The sequence below is a fragment of the Rutidosis leptorrhynchoides genome, chromosome 2 (genome assembly GCF_046630445.1).
Source record: "Rutidosis leptorrhynchoides isolate AG116_Rl617_1_P2 chromosome 2, CSIRO_AGI_Rlap_v1, whole genome shotgun sequence".
Classification (NCBI taxonomy): Eukaryota; Viridiplantae; Streptophyta; class Magnoliopsida; order Asterales; family Asteraceae; genus Rutidosis; species Rutidosis leptorrhynchoides.
The window spans coordinates 677,389,589-677,411,670 of NC_092334.1; the positions used below are offsets into that span (position 1 = coordinate 677,389,589).

Genomic DNA, 22,082 nt, shown 5'->3' on the forward strand with positions numbered 1-22,082 from the left:
ACATTTAACTGAACTAACCATATTACCCTCACATGAGTTGCACATGTGAGGGTTAGATCTAACAAAATTGACGGCTATTTGAGTCAGGTACAACACCAGTTACAATTGCAAACCATAGGTACCAACCAAGAAAAAAATAAGTTTAGGTGTACCGTTGCAAAAGTGTGCAAACCACATGTACTATGTGCGTAATTTTGCGGTATTCTTTAAATGGAGATAATTACCCTAAGCATACTTTTAATTTGTCACAAGCGTAGATTAGGAAAATCTCATAATTAAGGTGGTCACTCTATTCACACAAGTTTATTTGATTACCCGGTTGTGTTAAACTAAAGGGGGCCCAAACCGGAATACAATAGAGAGGTTAAGGGTGTAAATGAAAACAATTGTTGCAACTCCTATCGGAAAAGACCTACTGTATGTTGTTACAAATGAAATCAAAATTCCAATCGGAAAAAGACACCGGTGAAGAAATTGTCAGGAATGTTCGGTGGTGCCGGCGGCTCATTACGTCACCCTTCGGTAGATTTCCGACTTTCAGAACAAGTCTATATCTCTTCAATCTCCTTGTTAAAAATGCTCAAACATGGGTAAGTCTAATGTCTAGGGTTTATTTTTTTGTTCAATTTGGAAAGATTCAGGCTTTAATTATGTATGGAGTTATAGAGTATGTGTTGAAGTGATGGTATAAATGTGTGTATTGTGTAGGGAGAGCTAGAGTGCCTATGGAAGTGATGGGATTGATGCTGTTCGGGTTGTCGATGTATTTGCGATGCCGCCGAGTGGTACTGGTGTTAGTGTTGAAGCTGTTTGATCATGTTTTTCAAACTAATATGCTTGATATGCTTAAAACTGGAAGGTTGGTGTTGTATTTAATTAATTAATTAAATTTTTGTGTGTGTGTGTGTGTGTGTGTGTGTGTGTGTGTGTGTTTGCTTGGTACGTATGTGATGTTGGTTTGATACACCATTATTCATGTTTATTGTTTATGAGTTTCGTTTTAAGCTAAAAGGTTTACTTGGATAAATCAATATGGATACTTTTGTTGCAAGCAGTTGTTAATTTAACTTTTTTACGGTTTTTGTAGTTGAAGAGAGATTTATGTTTTAGATGATGAATGATGAATTGATGATGTCATAGGGTGATGAAACATAAAGATGAGATCTGTTAGGTCCAATGCTGATTATGGCATTGAGAGGGAAAGATTAGATGAGTATAAATTGCAATGTCTGTAAGGACATCTTGAGTTGAAAATGATCATATTAGGATGATGGTATTAGTGAAGTTCTTTCTGGTGTCTTATTGCAAAATTGGCGCTCGTTGATACCGTAGCAGGGTAACCTGTGTGTTGACCACACTTTTGTTTGATTGACTTATGAGTTTTAACTGCTGAATCTCCTTTTCTAAATGATACACTGTAGGTGCCTTTTATTGAAAATATTTTCTCAGTTTTTGTGTTTTTGGTTATATATCATATCATTTCTTCTGAAAGCAATCTTTGTGCTCCGCGTTATGCTAGGGTAGTGGAATCATAATGCTTTCTAGGAAAATCATAATGCGATTATCTTGAGTTTAAACTTCGATCAACCAAATATTAAAGATTCAAAATGTAATATGGTATAAATTTATATCCTATATTATTTATAACTATAAGGGTACTGATCATATACATAGCATTGTATATGTATGTTTTAATTACTAAGGGCTAAAAACAGAAGTTACGCGAAGTATATTCGAAAGGCTTGACATATCCGCTGAAAGTTAAGTCTGCGGATTACGGCGCATTAACAAAAGACTGCGGGTTATTTTCGCTAAGTCAGCGCGGATGAATAGACAATCCGCATACCGCGAATATTCTGGAAACTATAAATAGAGAGCATGGCCTCTCATTTATAGGTTGTTGATTCTCTGTCATTTGCCCAGACCTTTGTAATTTTCACTTGTGACTTTGCCCAAGGAACTTTTATATTGAGTTAAGGTGAATCATGCTAATTAACAATCTTGACCGGGTCGGGGTGGTTGATCACCTGATTGATAAAGTGAAAGACGATCATCAGGGCTCAAAATAATCATCAAACATCCCATTCTCCATCTTAATATCATTGCACTCGATCCTTAATTAAGTAATTCTTTAATATAGGATTGATCAGGTACAACGTTAACAAAGAAAGATATGTGAAATGATAGAAATTCTAATAGGACTTTTAATTGAATCCTAAATCGGCTAATTTTTATAACATTTACCTAGGGCGAGGGGTTTTATAATCGATACTTATTACTTAAGAAGGAATTAGATTGTTCAACACTTGTCACTTGACTAATGAACTTGACCGATGAGCTGGTGGGTTTTCAATGTCATTAGATATTTTTCCACTAATAATAGGTTATTAACATTTAGTTACTGGGGCAACTGCCCTCCCCTGCCTAGGGCTAATTTCGCCCCTGATCTCACCTCCCATATTGTTGTTGTTTTATATGATAATATTTAAGATATTCTGATAGATAGCTGATATAGCAGCAGCAACAAACAAGAAGAACAATAGTAATTTGTGAATGTAATAGTAATAAGGATGCAGAACTGATGCAATAGAACAGATAATGTAAAGAAGATGTAAATGGAAGATTTGTTTACTAATGATGATGAAATACAGAAATACAATAGGAATAAAATCAGAGGAATCCAAGTATTGGAAAACACTCTGCCTAATCAAGAAGAAGCTCCATAGCTTACTTCCTGCCTAAGCTCAAAGAGCCACACACATACTTAATTCATGCCTCCCTTTCTCTCACCATGACTCATCTATTTATAATGCTAGACTCAAACAGAATAACAACTCAAATGATCCTGACCCTTCATCTTGATCTTCTTCTCATTCCTCATATTCCTCATATAATAGCCTTTGCAAATGTTGGGCTTGGGTGATCCATTCGTGGGCTGGTAATAAACGTAAATAGGGCTAGATAAAGAATGTAGTGATCTGTTCTCTATCATATTCTCAATTGTTTATAGCTTTCTTGGTGTTAAGAGTATACCTTCGTAACCCCAAAAAAGAAAATACCTTATCACTTTTTTAATAAACCGTCACACGATAGCCCAGTGGCTGGGCCCTAATATCTTTTGCAAGTCTTAGGTTCAAATCTTATTGTGCCATATAGTAATCTGGCTGGGCCGCATATATTAGAGTATGTGGTTGGAATACTCGCCATGCCTGCTAACCCGAATAGGGAAAAACCATATCACTTTTCTAACGGTATAACTTCATTTGTCATGATCTTTTATGTGTGAATCCATAAAATAATCGTATGTATCATATGTTTCAAGGCTGTAAATGTCTACTTTAGGATTATTGTTTTTGATATTCATGCTACTGTTTTAGTTACTTTGGTTTTCTCAATATAAGGTGTTCATCTATAATTGTCTCTAGTTGTGCAGAAACTTCCTTTTTAATCCAGCCTATATTTATAGTTGTTTAGTCTGAATATACTCAATATTCAAATGTTACTCAGCCTTGATTTGTTCTTGTATTTGTTGCCAGACCTTTTTTTTTTTTTTTTTTTTTTTTTTTTTGTTGCCAGACCTTAAATGGTGAATGGTTGGTACTTCCAACATATCATTACTTTGTTGTCTGATTCGTTTATATTTGTCACCTTATGGATGTGGCTACTTTTCAGGCATAGTTTGAACAGGCATTATTACTCGGTAGCTATCAATTACAGGAAGAATAAACTTGCGGAGAAGATGCTCTTGAACGTTTACAAGAAAAAGTGGACGGATGGACCTACACTTGAACCATTTGATACCCAGTCTAAAACCAATGAGCAGACTGTCCAGGTATTACTAAACTGCATTTTCACCTTAGTAATCTGCTTCATATGAATAAATGTGATTTTCAAGATCTTGTGCATTTCTCAGAATATACCATGTGGGTGACATGTGCCCCGCATGGCCCCCATCTTTTTTTTTTAACTTCAGGATAACGATGTGGTATTGGGTTTTGTTGTTGTTGTTGTTGTTGTTGTTGTTGTTGATAACGATGTATCACTCATTTGACCTACAAAGATAAAGACATAATTTCTTGTTTATATATCATCTTATGATGTGATAAAAAAATTTGAAACCGAGAATCCTTCATGTGTATCAGTTCTCGACTTTGTAAACTTATCTTGTTATACAAGTGATGATATTCATGACTCGTTTACTCATGAATCGGCTGATTGGTTATGATCTTATCCTATTAGATTGAAGAGTTAACCTCAAAAGCAGAAAACTAGCTAAAATGTGTCAAATGGTTCGAACAGGTCGAGAGTCGGCCATATGTATTTATAATGCAGAGAACCTGACAAATCATTTTCTTAAAAATTTGTATTCATATAGGAAATAATTAGTGTAAATGCCGTGTGGTTAGCTAAAGCTGACAATTTGAGCATCCTATTAGGACTACATTCACATTCATTTTCTAATTATTCATCTCTGCTTCAAGCATATTGCCATCATAATAGTGATAATTAATCGAAATGGAGCGCCCATTTAATTGTTCACCTAGTAACAACATTTCGCATAGTTTTCTTTACTACCATCTATCTTGCCACCACAATCGAAATTGATTGCCCATTTACAGATCCATTTCCCAAATTCCCATCTTTAGATCCTTGCGACTGTCCCCTCTCGATGAAAAACGCAGGCTGTTTCGGCTCAGGTAGATGCATATGTTCATGTGTAAGCATAGATATCACTTGTGACATTGTAGGTCTGTCAGTAACATGTTCTTGAACACATAACAGACCCACTTGAATGCATGCCACTACTTGTTTAGGACTGCATGAATCTTCAAGAACTGGGTCCATCAACTCCAAAACCCTGTCTTCCTTCCACAGCTCCCATGCCTAAATCAGTTTACCAATTAAAGCAACATAACGTTATATTGGTTAGTATGTAAAATTTCGGGTTAAGAACTCATTACAAGTCCTAAAAGGTTGAGTGGGTGTTCCGTATCATAGCTTCCCTGATTCATCTTTCCGCTTACGATTTCAAGCAACAATACACCAAAACTGAAGACGTCTGTCTTTGTTGAAACCGATCCCTCCATCATATACTCAGGTGGCATATACCCACTGCGAATAAAATCGAGAATTATATTGGTTAGTATGTAAAATTTCGGGTTAAGAACTCATTATTAAGACGATTGAAGTCACCGTGTTCCAACAACTCGACTTGTATTTGCTTTAGATTCATTGATCCCAAATAATTTAGCCATGCCAAAATCTGATATTTTAGGCTTCATGTAGTCATCTAACAAGATGTTACTGGCTTTTAAATCTCTATGGATTACTCTCAGCCTTGAAAACTTATGAAGATATAGAAGTCCTTGAGCAATGCCGTCAATTATTACAAAGCGATTATTCCAATTCAATAATCCTTTCTTCTTTGAATCTATCGAATATATAGTAGAAACGGATATAAGAAGTTAAGAACTAAGTTCATATAAAGAATAATGTATCGAGTCGAGTGTTGGATCTTACCAAATATAAAGAAATCCAAGCTATGATTAGGCATGTACTCATACACAAGTATTTTCTCTTGCTTATCAATGCAACACCCTAAAATCTTTACTAGATTAATGTGTTGAAGTTTGGCGATGAGTTCGGTTTCATTCTTAAATTCTCTGTCTCCTTGTGTTGAGTTTCCTGAAAGTCGTTTCACTGCAACTTCTTGACCATCATCTAATGTTCCCTGTGAAATCCAAATATACTGTGAGCTTTTATTTTAAATCTTGTTAAATATTAAATAAACAGTGTACATGTTTGGAAGTTTACCTTATAAACTGCTCCGAAACCACCCTCTCCTAGCTTATTTGTGGTTGAGAAATTGTTTGTGGCAGATGAGATGCTTTGAAAGGTGAAATGATATGTCTCACTTTTCATCTTCTTATATGTTTGTACATATTTGTAAAAGTTTCGTCGTTGATGCAACAACAGCCGTTGGATTCTCTTGCCTTTCTCTAAATTGTAATTAGATAAAACATAATAAAATTTGATAATTATTGTAAACGTATATGTTGTTGGAGTGTGGAGACATTTAAACAAAACTGGAAAAAGTGTCACTAAAAACTGTTTAAACACTTGCACGGATTTTGCAGATTTCGGTAAGCGTGAAACAGAGAAAAATAGATCAAAAACATAGCAAATTGATTGTGCGCGGTGATGGTGCGCGGCGCGCTCCCTGCGCGCACTAGAGAAGTTTTGATCAGAAGGCTTGCTCGAAGTTTGGGAGTGTGCACGGCGCGCACGTTTAAGTGTGCACGGCGCGCACGATGTCTGGCAGCAAGTGGGCAACTTGCACACATGGGATCCGATCTTGATTGATTCTCCTTTCACTTTAGGTGCTTAGTGGGTTGCTTTACACCACTAATTGTGGCTGTGATCATGTCATTAGTGGGTGTAAAGCATGGCTAGTTGGTTTATCTTTCATGATTACTAGCACACTTGAAGATCAAGTTGTAGTTTGGTTGGTTTCTTGTTTGCTCTATATATAGAGCTCATTCATAGTCATTGTAACATACCACTCTCAAATATTCAGTAAATAAACGATCTCTAGTTGGTCCGTGGACTAAAGCAATCACAACGATTGCATATAACCACGTTATATCTTGTGTCGATTTACATTTTCGCATTTATTATCTTTCGTTCATTAAGTGGGTTGAGTGATCTTGATAGTATCACTACTCGGCTAGTAATCTTGTAGAATTACTAGCGTTGTTTGGGTCCTAATATCCTAACAACTGGTATCTAGAGCACAAGGTTTCGTTAAGGGAACGATGGCGGAAGATGGGAAGTTTAGAATCGACCGATTCGATGGAAGAGACTTTGGCTTTTGGAAGATGCAAATTGAAGATTACTTGTATCAAAAGAAGCTACACCAACCCTTGTTAGAGACCAAGCCCGAAAGCATGGACGATGCCGATTGGACGCTTTTGGATCGTCAAGCTTTGGGTGCTATTCGTCTTTCACTTGCTAAGAACGTTGCATACAACGTTGTGAATGAGAAGACGACGTTTGCTTGCTTGAAAGCACTCTCTAACATGTATGAGAAACCTACAGCTGCAAATAAGGTATTTCTCATGCGTCAATTGTTTAATACTAAGATGAAGGAAGGTACGAGTGCAACGGATCATATCAATGAATTTAATAATATCGTTTCAAGACTTGAATCGGTAGAGATTAAGTTTGATGATGAACTAAAAGCACTTATCTTGCTTTCATCATTACCGGAAAGTTGGTCGGGTACGGTTACCGCGGTTAGTAGCTCTACGGGAACTACTAAGCTAGCGTTTGAAGCTATAAGGGATTTGATTCTTGGTGAAGATACTCGTAGAAGAAACTCGGGAGAATCGACATCCGGTTCTTTGTTAAGTACCGACAACCGTGGTAGAAAATTTGAACGCGGTGAGAAGAAGGGTAGGAAGAAGTCTAAGAAGAGGCATCCATCGAAAGATAGAAGTGAAGTTACTTGTTGGGGTTGCAATCAAAAAGGGCACTTTCAAAGGAATTGCAAAAATGGTTCCACGAAAGGTGTAAACTTGGCCGAAGGGGAAAGTGATGATGCACTTTTGTGTAGTGTTGAAAATTCTATGGAGTCTTGGATCTTGGATTCGGGAGCTTCGTTTCATGCTACTCATATCAAAAGCATGATGAAGAATTTTCGTTCATATCAAGGCAAGGTGAGATTGGCGGACAACAAGCAACTCAACATAGAGGGCATTGGAGATGTTGTTTTGAAGACTACTCTTGGTTCTAATTGGACTTTGAAGAACGTAAGGTACATTCCTAAATTGAAAAGGAAACTTATTTCGGTTGGTCAATTAGATGATGAAGGTAACGCGGTTACTTTTGAAAACCGCCAATGGAAGGTGGTTAAGGGTAGTAGTATTGTGGCTCGTGGACATAAAAGGGGAACACTTTATATGGTTGAAGTGTTTGATGAAGACACGGTGGTTGCTACGGTTAATGTTGAGTCCAAATCAACTCTATGGCACCGAAGACTCGGGCATATGAGTGAGAAGGGTATGAAGATGCTTGTTTCGAGTGGGAGAATTCCGGATTTGAAGAAGGTAGAACTTGGGTTTTGCGAACCATGTGTTTATGGGAAGCAAAAGAAGGTGACTTTTGGGAAATCAGGGAATGCACCTAAGTTGGAGAAATTGGAGCTCGTTCATACGGATGTGTTTGGTCCAACTAATGTAGAATTACATGGAGGTTCTCGTTATTATGTTACCTTCATTGACGACTCCACTCGAAAGGTATGGGTTTATTTTCTTAAAGCTAAATTCGATGTATTTAATACTTTTGTGAAGTGGAAAGCTATGGTAGAAAATGAGACTAACTTGAAGGTTAAGTGCTTAAAGTAGGATAATGGAGGAGAATATGGTAGTCTTGAGTTTAAAGACCATTGTGCAAAGCTCGGTATTAGAATGTTGAAAACGGTACCGGAGACACCGCAACACAATGGGGTCGCCGAACGTATGAATCGTACGTTAAATGAAAGGGCTAAGAGTATGAGACTACATGCCGGTTTGCCTAAAATGTTTTGGGCGGATGCGGTTAACACGGCGGCTTATTTGATAAATAGGGGACCCTCAACACCGTTGGGTTTCCGAATTCCCGAGGAAGAATGGCAAGGCAAGAAGGTGAGTTATGGTCACCTTAGGATCTTTGGGTGTAATGCATATGTGAAGACCAAAGATGCGGATAAAGACAAGCTTGAAGCTAAGTCAAAGAAGTGTATTTTCATAGGCTACGGGTCGGATGAAATGGGCTATCGTTGTTGGGACAACGAAGCTAGAAAAGTAATTCGTTCGCGAGATGTTACTTTTTATGAAGATTCGGTCTATGGCAAACCGGAAACGGGGAGTCCTAAACCGAGTCAAGTTACTTTTGACGATGTTTGTATTGATGATCTTGCAGGTTCTAGTGGGAGTTTGGGAAACAATGAATTGCCGAATGACGGTGAGGTGTCGGGAAATGCTAATGATGGGGATGATTCGAAAAGCGGTGATGATTCCGAACATAGTGCGAGTTCTAGTGATGAGGAGGTTACAAATGAAACCGGTCCAACCATTTCGGTTAATCCTACACTAAGACGCTCCTAGAGTGCCCAAACCTAATCCTAGGTATTCTCCATCAGCAAACTACTTGCTCTATACCGAGAATGGTGAACCCGAAAGTTACTTTGAGGCAAGAAAAACAAAAGAATCCATACAATGGGAACTTGCAATGAAAGAAGAGATGGGATCACTTTAGAAGAACAAGACTTGGTCACTAGTGAAGTTACCTCATGATAAAAGAGCATTGCAAAGCAAATGGGTATATAGAATCAAGAATGAGATGGATGGCAAGAAAAGGTACAAGGCTCGTTTGGTAGTCAAAGGCTTTCAACAAAAGAAAGGGGTTGACTACAAAGAGATATTTTCACCGGTAGTTAAAATGACTACTATCCGTTTGGTACTTTCTATGGTTGCATCCGAAGACTTACATCTTGAGCAACTAGATGTAAAAACTGCATTCTTACATGGTGATCTTGTTGAAGAGATCTACATGAGGCAACCCGAGGGCTTTGAGGTAAAGGGTAAAGAGAAGTGGGTTTGTAAGCTAAAGAAAAGTTTGTATGGGTTGAAGCAAGCACCTCGGCAATGGTACTTGAAGTTTGACGAGTTTATGAAGAAGATTGGTTTCTTAAGATGTGAAGCGGATCACTGTTGCTACTTAAAGAAATTCAAGTCTTCTTACATAATCTTATTGTTGTATGTTGATGACATGTTACTTGCAGGTTCAAACATGTCCGAAATTAACAAGTTGAAGGGATTACTTTCCCGAGAATTCGAGATGAAAGATCTTGGCGGTGCTAAGCAAATACTTGGCATGAGTATTGTGCGTGATCGTGTGAAGGGTACTCTATACTTGTCTCAATCCAAATATATTGAGAAAGTAATAGAGAGGTTCAACATGGAAGATTCAAAGGCTCGTTCTATGCCTTTGGGAAGCACCTTAAAGTTATCGAAAAGTCAATCACCAAAGACGGAAAGAGACAAGAAGGATATGGAAAAAGTTCCATATGCATCAGCCGTGGGTAGTATTATGTATGCCATGGTTTGTACAAGACCCGATATTGCTCAAGCAGTGAGAGTTGTAAGTCGTTATATGTCTAATCCGGGAAAAGAGCATTGGGAAGCGGTCAAATGGTTGCTTCGTTATTTGAAAGGTACTTCTAATATGGGATTGTGTTTCTCCAAAAACAATCTCATACTTAGAGGTTATGCGGATGCTAATTTGGGTGGATGTGATGATTCGGGGAAAAGCACTACGGGTTATGTTTTCACAATGGGGAAGACGGCGATTAGTTGGTTATCTCGATTGCAAAAGAGTGTTGCTTTGTCAACCAACGAAGCCGAATACATGGCTATTGCGGAAGCTTCTAAAGAGCTAGTGTGGTTGAAGAACTTCTTAGGCGAGTTGGGTAAAAGACAAGACTATTGCGTCTTGTATTGTGATAATCAAAGTGCGGTTCTTCTTGGGAAGAATCCGGTGTTTCATAGTCGAACGAAACACATCAAGATAAGGTATCATTTTATTCGACAACATATAAATGATGGCACTTTATTCTTGGAGAAAATCCTTGGTACAAAGAATCCTGCCGATATGTTTACTAAGGTGGTTACGACCGAAAAATTGAGGTTTTGCATTACCTCAATTGGTCTTCTCATGAATTGATGAGAGAAGACCCCAGCTAGAGATGTGAATGGTGTTACAAGTTTAACAAGTAGTATTGAAGACCTTTTATCGAAAGTCTACTCATCCGAAAAATGTGTTGAGCGTGCGTGTCCCAAATGATATTTGGCGGTAATCGAAGGTGGTTTAATGTTCTTGGTAAATTCATTGATATGAATGGAGCTTGTTCAAAGTCTCCAAGTGGGAGATTGTTGGAGTGTGGAGACATTTAAACAAAACTGGAAAAAGTGTCACTAAAAACTGTTTAAACACTTGCACGGATTTTGCAGATTTCGGTAAGCGTGAAACAGAGAAAAATAGATCAAAAACATAGTAAATTGATTGTGCGCGGTGATGGTGCGCGGCGCGCTCCCTGCGCGCACTAGAGAAGTTTTGATCAGAAGGCTTGCTCGAAGTTTGGGAGTGTGCACGGCGAGCACGTTTAAGTGTGCACGGCGCGCACGATGTCTGGCAGCAAGTGGACAACTTGCACACATGGGATCCGATCTTGATTGATTCTCCTTTCACTTTAGGTGCTTAGTGGGTTGCTTTACACCACTAATTGTGGCTGTGATCATGTCATTAGTGGGTGTAAAGCATGGCTAGTTGGTTTATCTTTCATGATTACTAGCACACTTGAAGATCAAGTTGTAGTTTGGTTGGTTTCTTGTTTGCTCTATATATAGAGCTCATTCATAGTCATTGTAACATACCACTCTCAAATATTCAGTAAATAAACGATCTCTAGTTGGTCCGTGGACTAAAGCAATCACAACGATTGCATATAACCACGTTATATCTTGTGTCGATTTACATTTTCGCATTTATTATCTTTCGTTCATTAAGTGGGTTGAGTGATCTTGATAGTATCACTACTCGGCTAGTAATCTTGTAGAATTACTAGCGTTGTTTGGGTCCTAATATCCTAACATATGTATGTATGTGGTAGCAAGTTGAGGTTTGTACCTCTGATTTCAAGCTTATTGTACACCAAATAGCTTAACATGAGTAGAGCTAATGATACAATTATGAAGATCACCCACATCCCGGCCATATCTGTTTTCTTCTTTTTCTTCATCTTTTTTTCTGCATTATCTGCACATATATGTGGAATATAAAACTCAATCTGTTTAGAGGAAATTAAGTACCTTTCTAAAGTAGTAATTAAACTTAATTACTGACCTCCGAGATACTTAAAGGCGTAATATTCTGTGTATGCCCGAAGTCGAGCTTTAGCTGGATCGTATATCATTTTACCAAAAGTCTTGCAGCCTGCCCTGTTTTCGTTTGCATAAGTATAAGCCACGCAAGAACAATTGCTCCAGCATAGTCGTTTGCAGTCATATAAAGTCAAGTTATATCTTTCATCGTATAAATACTCATCCATGTAAATGTAGCCCTCCTTCGAAGCATCAAAATGATCGTAATCTTTCCTGCAATCAAGCTTTTCAAATTCATCTTCAGAGCAACCAGGGTCAATAATCGAGCGGCATAAAACATTTATACCCAGATTTATACCCTGAAGAAAACCATCTTGACGCATCTTCCAAGATGGAAATAAGTCATATGTTTTAGTTAAATACATGAACGATTGTTCTGTCTCGTTAGAAACGTAGTAGTTTCGCACATGCGGACCAGATGATTTTAGATTTGTGTGTTTAAAATCACCGTTCATCCACGGCCCACTTTTCCAGTATACATTCCCTTGCCTTAGGATTACCAGTTGACCTGTGCCATTCGGGTCAAACGTTAATGTAAATGACCCGTGAGCCGGTAGTCGTTTACTTGCCCACGAAGTAAGAGACGTTTTATGCCCAGTTTTTAGATTAACCCCTAGTTTCATCCCTGGTAGAAGTGTGTCTGTTGGGTAATCAAAGCTTTGCCATAAAACCCGGTTAACCGACCCATTTGGACACAGTTCATGCAGTACCAAATTCCCAGAATCCAAAAGTTTAGCATTTGTGTTGCGTGAAACCAAACCAGGACTAAAGAGATCAAGAACAGTGCCTCCACCAGATAAAATGCTGAGCTGTCCCTGTTCACCGATCATGAGTTTTCCGTATATATCTGGGATTGGATTGTTTCTGTTTGCAACCCAAACAGCCTTATCGAGATTATGGTAGTCGTATAAGTAACGATATTTTAGTTTATCGTTGTCTAAGTCGTTGTAGAATATCCCCAAATAAGGACTTATCGTAGTATCAAAACCGAAGAACTTGAGACTAAAGACCTTGTTTGGTGAAGTCAAACAGTCCCAGTCCTTGAGTTGTTGACCTTGTTGTAAGGTATCTGTGTTTGAGTAACACAAATTGTTGCTTAGATAACAGAAATATAACGTAAGAATGAGGTTGATACTTTTGTTGGCCATTGTTTGAAAGTACAACTGAAATTGCAGGCTGTGAGATGGTTGAAACTTGATGTTAGCAACCTTTATAGACTTATCTTATACACCTTGTGTTTTACGTTATATACTTGGTCAACTTAAATAGACATCCAAAATTTTAATGTCAATTGAGACTTGCTTTTCAAACTACACGTAGCTTTCATGATTAAATAAAATACACTCAGGCAACGTTTACCTCATTGAACATCACTTACCAGATGCTACAAAAGTCAGATATTGGATTTTTATATCATAATATGACCATCCTGTAGAAGCTGTATTATTGATATTGATAAATAGTTAATTACTCATCAAGTAGTTGAAAAGTTCAATAGTACACCAATCTTTTTCAATAAATCTATCAATAGAGACATCAATAGAGACTGATATTGCTTTAAACATACATATATTTCGACGCAATATCATATATATTTCATTGGCTTTTACCGAAACGAAGACATTCAAATGCATAATTCACGAGAAAAACGAAAAAAGTAAACACGAGCTTGAAGTTTGAAGAAACGACGATAAAACAACGATAAAACGACGGATTTAAACCAAATATATATCAAGATAATGTTTACCCGAATGCAAGTTCAAGATGATCGAAGAAAAAAAGAGTTCAAAAGAAAGTTCCAAGTCGATATACGTCAACACGGGGTGAACAAAGAACAAACGAAAAAATAAAACTAAGAAAACTGTCGATTACTCCTACGCGGATCGTGTGGTTTTCTACGCGAAACGCGTAGTATTTTAGCCCTACGCAGATCGTGTGATGTTCTACGCGAAACGCGTAATCTCGAGACCAGAATCAGATCTGAATTACAAATGGGACGGTCGCTTTTTGGGTATAATATTACAACTTTAGTATCTTTTCAGCTTTACAGAAGTAATACACTTCACCTACTATTTTGAAGAGATAAATATATACAGATGGAAGACAGTGCAGAAGTGTGCACAATTTTAAGTCAGTACACAATTCCATATAATACAGAGAGGGATAAAGAGAGATACTACATCAACTTATTAGTCTTTTTATTTTTACCAAGTACTCCGTATTAATTTCAGTTCCAAGGTTCAATTTTTAGGATAGTTTCAGTTTTAAGGGTGCATTGTTCGTGATTAAGGGTATTATTGTACGAGTGCAAAGGGGTGTTGTTATTGTAATTTTCTACCGTTTAAAGTAAATGAAAGTGAAGATTTTTGTAAGTATATCCTATTAAAATTATCGTTATCAATTTTTATCGTTATTATTATGTTTGTATATTTATATTTTCATGTTTACCCTAGTATAATGAGTAGCTAATTTCCCTATTGTTTGCTTAGATGTAGAGCCCCTAGTGAAATGGATTGTTATCATTTGTAAAAATTAAAATGTAACTTAAGTATTTTTAATATTGTGCCTAATTAAAAGAACCATTATTATGTACCTGGATATTTAACTCTTGTCACTTAATTTATTAGATTTAAATAACGAAAGTCATTTTTATCTATATAAATTAAGCTTCAACATTAAAAGTGATCTAGACGAACTTATGAATAATTTATTAACACTAAATTAGAAGTTCGGTGGTTTGGGTAATATCACTAGTCATATAATAGTGAAATTGTAAAAAGGGAAACCGTTATGATTTGGGTTTTGGCGAAAGTCAAAACTGGGTTGGGTCTCAATTTAAATACTTGGGGGATAGTAACTATCTAAAATAAGATCCGATGAAAATTAGATTGAATTTAGTTAGTCATAACTTTATATTTATTCGAAAGAAAAATATAAGTTTTATACTAAAACATTTTAATAGGGATTAAACTCAAAACAATCCATGGATCTATAGGTGACACATTTAAGTAAACACTCCCATTTATTTATATATTGTAAAATACTTATTATTATTATTATTTACGTATTATTATTATTCACTAAAAATAAAAATATACATCAAAATACTCAAATTTGTACCAGAACTGTTTGTCACATCGAATATAACTTACGCGTATCGCGTATACATTACACGAAACGCGTACCTTCAAAATTATACGCGGAACGCGTATAGTTGTACGCGAAACGCGTACGTGTAATATCAGCACTGTTCCGAATTTATTTAAATGTCAAGGTTTTAAATTAAATCTTTTATTATTATTCTAAAGTAATTAATTTATAATTAGTTTAATTTATAATTTCTTATAATTCATTTTTATTATTCAGTTAATTTAAATAAATTTGTATTATAATTTATTGCTCAAAACAAAATTCTAATCAATTAAGTTTTATTAAAAGTTATTATTTTATTAATTATCATTTAGTAATAAACTTATTTAGATCACAATTAGTATAATTTCAATTAATTCACTTTTAAGTTAATAGTTATAAATAATGTATTCGTATAAATTAATAAGTAATATAATTAAATTAAGATTAAGTTATATTTTATTATTATTATGTAGTATTATAAATTTCTAATCCAAAACCCCTTTTAAATAAGTTTAACTTCAAAGACTATTAAAAACTATTTAACACTGTCTCCCTGTGGAACGAACCGGATTTACCAACAAACTAAACTACGCGAATAGGACTAGTTGCCTATATATGTGTGAAATTAACCTGAATTCATTAAAACACCACATATACAATAAATCAATTCGTGTAACAAAATAACTCAAATCCGTTCATAAATAAAGGTACTGTTTTAACGCATCAACTTTTTGGCGCCGCTGCCGGGGATTGACTTTTGTTTAAAAGATTTTAATAGACATTAGGTTATTCGATCCTTTTATAGGAATTCAAAACTAGAAAAGCTTTTGGTGTTATGAATTCATAATAGAAATTAATGCATGAATTTACGTTCCTCCAACACTGAATTAACTACTCCATATCCTGAACCCGAAAGAGAATTTCACGAACGTTTAAGAGCTCAAGAAGTAGAATCTCTTGCTGAGGATTTAGAATCACTTTCATTAGATCCTAACTCTGAACCAGATATTCAACCAATCATAGAGCCAGTTATTAAGGAAGAAGAAGAGATGGTTGTTACAAATCAAACTATGGAAGCATTAATGAAGGCGACAAGAACAGGTCAAGGCCACGCAATTATCCAACCTACGATGACTGACGGCTTTGAAATAAAAGGTCAATTCCTTCACATGGTGACTAATACATGCCAATTCGGTGGAGCTCCGAATGAGGATGCTAACGAGCATCTTCGTAAGTTTGTAAGCATTTGCAAGCTATTCAAAATTAAGGATGTCTCCGATGAAGTCGCATGTTTGAAAATCTTTCCATGGTCCCTAAAAGACGATGCAAGAGATTGGCTAGACTCATTACCAGAAGGTTATATCGAAGACTGGAATGATATGATGGACAAGTTTTTGTCAGAATTCTTCCCTGCTTCAAAAGCAGCCAAATTGCAAAGTGATATAAATCACTTCAAGCAAAAGTTTAACGAGACTCTTTATGAAGCTTGGACCCGATTCAACAAAATGCTTAGGGTATGTCCTCAACACGGGTTGAATACATTCCAAAAAGTCCAAATATTCTATAAAGGAATAAATGTTGCTACTAGAAAAGATATAGATGTTGCAGCTGGAGGTTCGATCATGAAGAAAATACCGGAAGATGCTCACACAATCATTGTCGATATAGCAGCACATTCTCATAATTGGCATAAAGAGATAGAATTCTCTAGATCATCAACCGCTGCTAATATCGAAAGCAATGATGAAATTGCTTCTTTAAAAGTTCAAATGGCAAATCAAGCAAGGCAAATTGAGAAAGTAACCAAGGAAATGCATGCTATCAGGGTAGGATGTGAACTATGCCAAGGTCCCCATCTTACTAGAAAGCGAATTTCTTAGGTTACTTGCGAAAAGGTGAAATGAATTTCAACGATTTTCCAGCAATAGAAGCAAATAACCGAAAATATCATCCAATTAACAACTACCAAGTAGGAGGACCTTCAGGTTTAAACAATAATTATCAAGGAGGAAATCCTGTTTACCAAAATAACTGAAATTTCCAAAATCAAAATCAAAATCAAAGAAATGCACGACCAGGTTACAATAACCTAAACAACCGAAATCAACCTCAACGAATTTATCAAAATAATTTCCAACACAATCAACCACAACCACAAGCACTTATGCAACCACAACCCGAAAAGAAATTCGGTTTAGAAGATCTCTTAAGAGATTTTATGGTTAAGCACAAGCAAACTGCGGAAATTCAAACTCAACAAATTCAAAATCAACAAGCTACGATTCAGAATTTAGAAAGAGATGTTGGAAGGATCTCACAGTTACTATCAGAGAGGCCACCAGGCGCTCTCCCCTCAAATACTCAAGTGAATCCCAACAACAATCAAACAAGGAATGAGCATGTAAATGCTATAACTACTAGAAGTGGTTTAACTGTTAACCCAGAAACTAGTAAGACCTCAGAAGTTCCTTTATCTTCTTCTAGTTTACAAGAACCTGTTAATATAGATGAGCATGTTGTGAAAGAACAAGAGAAAAATGATCCACCTGAGATCATATCAAAGAATGGTGAAAAACCACCAGTGAAGGTGCACAAGGCACCTATTCCATACCCAAAGGCATTAAAGAAAGACAAACTCGCGAGCCAATATCAGAGATTTGCAGATATGATCAAGCAAATTAGCATTAACATGCCACTCGCGGAAGTTCTTAGGGGTATGCCAAATTATGGAAGGTTTATCAAGGATCTCATAGCCGATAAAGGTAAATATGAAGAAGTTTCAACCACATTCCTTAATGAGGAATGCTCAGCAATTTTGCAAAAGCAAAAGATGCCACCGAAACTCAGAGATCCTGGTAGTTTCATTATTCCATGTCTGATGGGAGATTCAGTAATGTACGATGAATTAGCTGACTTAGGAGCAAGTATCAATCTTATGCCACACTCCTTGTACTTAAAACTAAACCTAGGAGATCTAAAATCAACTAGGATATGTATACGCCTAGCAGATAGAACTTTTAACTATCCTATTGGTATTGCCGAAAACCTACCAGTTAAAGTCAATCATTTAATCTTTCCTGCCGACTTCGTTGTCCTTGAAATGGAAGAAGATAGCAAGGTTCCCCTAATTCTAGGGCGACCATTTCTAAATACCGCTGACGCAATTGTGCGTGTTAAAGATAAAAAGCTTAGTCTAGGTATAGGGGAAGATAGAGTTACCTTAAACATAGACAAAGCTATGAAACAACCTATCTCCTCCGATGACGAATGTTATAAGTTAGACATTGTTGATTGTTGTGTCGAAAAAGAATTGCAAGAATTACTAAATATAGACACCTCGAACTTCACCCCAATGAGTGAAAGTGATGAATTCGATGTAGAACTTGAACTTGACGAATTGTTGAAAGTAGTCATCGATGAAGATTGCTGTGAGGAAGAAATTCCCAAGGAAGATGAACCCTTTGAAGAAATTACCGATGGTAACAGGTTCCGAATAAAATCTTCCTTGGAAGAACCACCAACCTTGGAACTTAAAGAACTCCCGGAACATTTGGAGTATGCTTATCTCCAAGGTACATCACAATTGCCTGTTATAATTTCATCAAAACTCTCAGATGACAAAAAGGGTAGGTTAATGTCCGTTCTAAAAACTCATAAGAAAGCAATTGCTTGGAAAACAACCGATATTCCAGGGATTAACCCCGCTTATTGTACTCATAGGATTCTAATGGAAGAAGATTTTAAACCCGTGGTACAAAGACAATGAAGGTTAAACCCTAACATGAAAGAAGTTGTCAATAAGGAGGTTATCAAGTTACTTGATTCCGGGTTAATATACCCTATATCCGATAGCCCATGGGTTAGTCCTGTTCAAGTGGTACCTAAAAAAGGGGGTACAACTGTTATTCTTAATGATAAAAATGAACTCGTTCCTACAAGAAAAGTCACTGTTGGAGAGTCTGTATAGACTACCGTCGTTTAAACGACGCCACAAGAAAATATCATTTCCCACTTCCTTATATTGACCAAATGCTAGAACGTTTAGCGGGAAAAGAGTACTATTGTTTCCTTGATGGATTCTCCGGTTATTTTCAAATTCCCATTGATCCAAAAGACCAAGACAAGACAACTTTTACTTGTCCATTTGGTACATTCGCATACCGACGAATGCCGTTCGGATTATGCAACGCGCCAGGCACCTTTCAAAGGTGTATGATGGCAATATTTCACGACATGATAGAAGGAAGTATGGAAGTCTTTATGGATGATTTCTCTGTTTTTGGAGACTCCTTCGATTCATGCCTTTCAAACCTCGAGCGAATGTTAATTCGTTGTGAGGAATCAAATCTTGTTTTAAATTGGGAAAAATGCCACTTCATGGTGAAGGAAGGCATTGTTTTAGGACACAAGATTTCTCGAGATGGAATGGAAGTAGACAAAGATAAGATCGATGTAATCTCAAAGCTTCCTCCTCCAACTAACGTTAAAGGAATTCGTAGTTTCTTAGGTCATGCGGGATTCTATCGACGATTCATAAAGGATTTTTTCAAAATCGCTAGACCAATGACTAAACTTCTCGAGAAAGATAGTACATTCGATTTCAATAACGAATGCTTACAAGCTTTCTCCATTCTAAAAGATAAACTTACGAATGCACCCATTATGGTATTACCCGACTGGTCCAAACCTTTCGAGCTAATGTGTGATGCTAGTGATTTCGCGATGGGAGCTGTTTTAGGTCAACGTCAAGATAACAAATTTCAACCAATCTACTACGCAAGTAAAACACTTACAGGAGCTCAGTTGAATTACACAACTACTGAGAAGGAGCTTCTTGCAGTAGTTTTTGCTTTCGATAAGTTTAGATCTTACTTAGTGTTATCTAAAACAATTGTTTATACCGATCATTCAGCCCTAAAGTACTTATTCAAAAAGCAAGATGCTAAACCTAGACTAATTCGTTGGATTCTTCTCCTACAAGAATTCGACATTGAAATTAAGGATAAAAAAGATGCTGAAAATCTCGCTGCGGATCACTTATCCCGTCTTGAAAATCCTAACTTAGAAACACTCGACGAATCTGTTATTCACGATACTTTTCCGGACGAGTTCCTTATGAGAATTGAAACAGAAGAAGAAATTCCATGGTTTGCGGACTATGCTAATTATCTAGCCGCAAGAAATCTTGTTAAAAATCGAACTTATCAGCAAAAGAAGAAATTCTTTGCTGATATGAAGTTTTACTACTGGGAAAGCCCTAATCTCTTTCGTATAGGGGCTGACCAAGTTATTCGTCGATGTGTATACGACAAAGAAGCGCAACAAATTCTAGAGCACTGTCATGAAGGATCGGCTGGTGGACATTTCGGACCAAGCTATGCAACCAAAAAGGTTTTTGACTCAGGTTTTTACTGGCCTACAATTTTTAAAGATGCATACAATCTGGTAAAAACTTGTGATGCTTGTCAAAGATCTGAAAATATCTCCAAGAGAGACGAAATGCCACAACAAAGCATCCTAGTATGCGAAGTATTCGACATTTGGGGTATTGACTTCATGGGACCATTCCCCGCTTCTAACAAATGCAAATACATTCTCGTGGCAGTCGATTACGTTTCTAAATGGGCTGAAGCAAAAGTCCTACCCACTAACGATGCTCGAGTTGTTGTCAGCTTTCTTAAAAATCTTTTCTCGCGTTTTGGGATTCCAAAAGCATTAATCAGTGATCGTGGAACTCATTTTACAAATCAACTACTCGAGAAAGTGCTTAAAATGTACGGAGTTAATCATCGTTTCTCAACTTCTTACCACCCTCAAACGAGTGGCCAAGTTGAAAACACAAACATAGGTCTTAAACGAATTTTAGAAAGAACGGTTAAAAATAATCCAAAAATCTGGCATCGAAAGCTAGATGATGCGCTTTGGGCATTTAGAATCGCATTTAAAACACCCATTGGTACTACACCTTTCCGATTAATTTATGGTAAGGCATGTCATCTACCTGTCGAAGTTGAACACAAGGCATATTGGGCTCTGAGAGAATGTAATACCGACCTTGTAAAAGCTGGAGAAAACTGATTCTTGCAACTGAATGAATTAGATGAATTAAGACTACAAGCGTATGAAAACTCTAAAACATACAAGGAGAAAACTAAAAGATGGCACGATGCACGGTTAAAAGAAAAGAAAGAATTTGAACAAGGGGATAAAGTATTAGTATTCCAATCACGTTTTAAGTTTTCACCTGGGAAACTTAGATCCCGGTGGACTGGGCCATATATAATAAAACAAGTTCTTCCATCTGGATATGCAGAATTATATAGCAATGACGGTGAACTTTTAAAGTGAACGGTCATCGACTCAAATTATACTTTGAAGGAATCAACACTACGGAAAGAGAAGAGATCACCTTCTACCTGATGTTAAAGCTAAGGGGTATAAAATACTATTAAATTTTACAAGGAAATACTATTAAATACGATACAATTTTACACAAGATATTTATTTATTTATTAAATGGATATACTTAAACCTTGCTACAACACTTATAGGCAGTGTACCTAATCGTACAGTAGTGTAGTTTTTAGTAAGTCCGGTTCGTTCCACAGGGAAAATCTTTAAACAAAGCTTAACGCTATATTAGTTTACTTTTATAAAAATACAAATATATATAAGTAATATTATTATTATAAAGGGGGGTTTTTTACCGTTTAATGACCGGTTTGTCGATTTTAAAACTTTAATCGCAGTTAAAACCAAATGTAAAATAAATAAAAGACTTAATTTAAAGCATAAAGTAAATAACGATAATGAAATTACGATAAATAAAAGTGCGATAAAATAAACTTGCGATAATTAAAAAGTACGATAATTAGAAGTGCAATTAAATATAAAATAAAAGAAATTAAATATGAAATAAAAGAATTATGCTTATTTAAACTTCCGTAATCATGATGTTTGACGTGTTGA

At 36.4% G+C, this 22,082-nt stretch overlaps 2 protein-coding genes across 2 annotated transcripts; one reads left to right on the top strand and one right to left on the bottom strand.

The window, feature by feature from the left end:
* Positions 1–351: 351 nt before the first annotated feature.
* Positions 352–3,978, top strand: LOC139893959 (uncharacterized). Its single transcript, XM_071877165.1, has 3 exons — positions 352–590; positions 709–859; positions 3,673–3,978. The coding sequence occupies exons 1-3, from the start codon at positions 587–589 to the stop codon at positions 3,875–3,877; spliced, it is 360 nt and encodes a 119-aa protein (XP_071733266.1). The 5' UTR covers positions 352–586; the 3' UTR covers positions 3,878–3,978.
* A 464-nt stretch (positions 3,979–4,442) lies between these two features.
* LOC139893958 (G-type lectin S-receptor-like serine/threonine-protein kinase CES101) lies at positions 4,443–13,129 on the bottom strand. Its single transcript, XM_071877164.1, has 7 exons — positions 11,944–13,129; positions 11,728–11,856; positions 5,815–5,999; positions 5,521–5,731; positions 5,194–5,431; positions 4,962–5,112; positions 4,443–4,884 (listed from the first exon to the last, which is right to left on the bottom strand). The coding sequence occupies exons 1-7, from the start codon at positions 13,127–13,129 to the stop codon at positions 4,579–4,581; spliced, it is 2,406 nt and encodes an 801-aa protein (XP_071733265.1). The 3' UTR covers positions 4,443–4,578.
* Between the last annotated feature and the right edge of the window lie 8,953 nt (positions 13,130–22,082).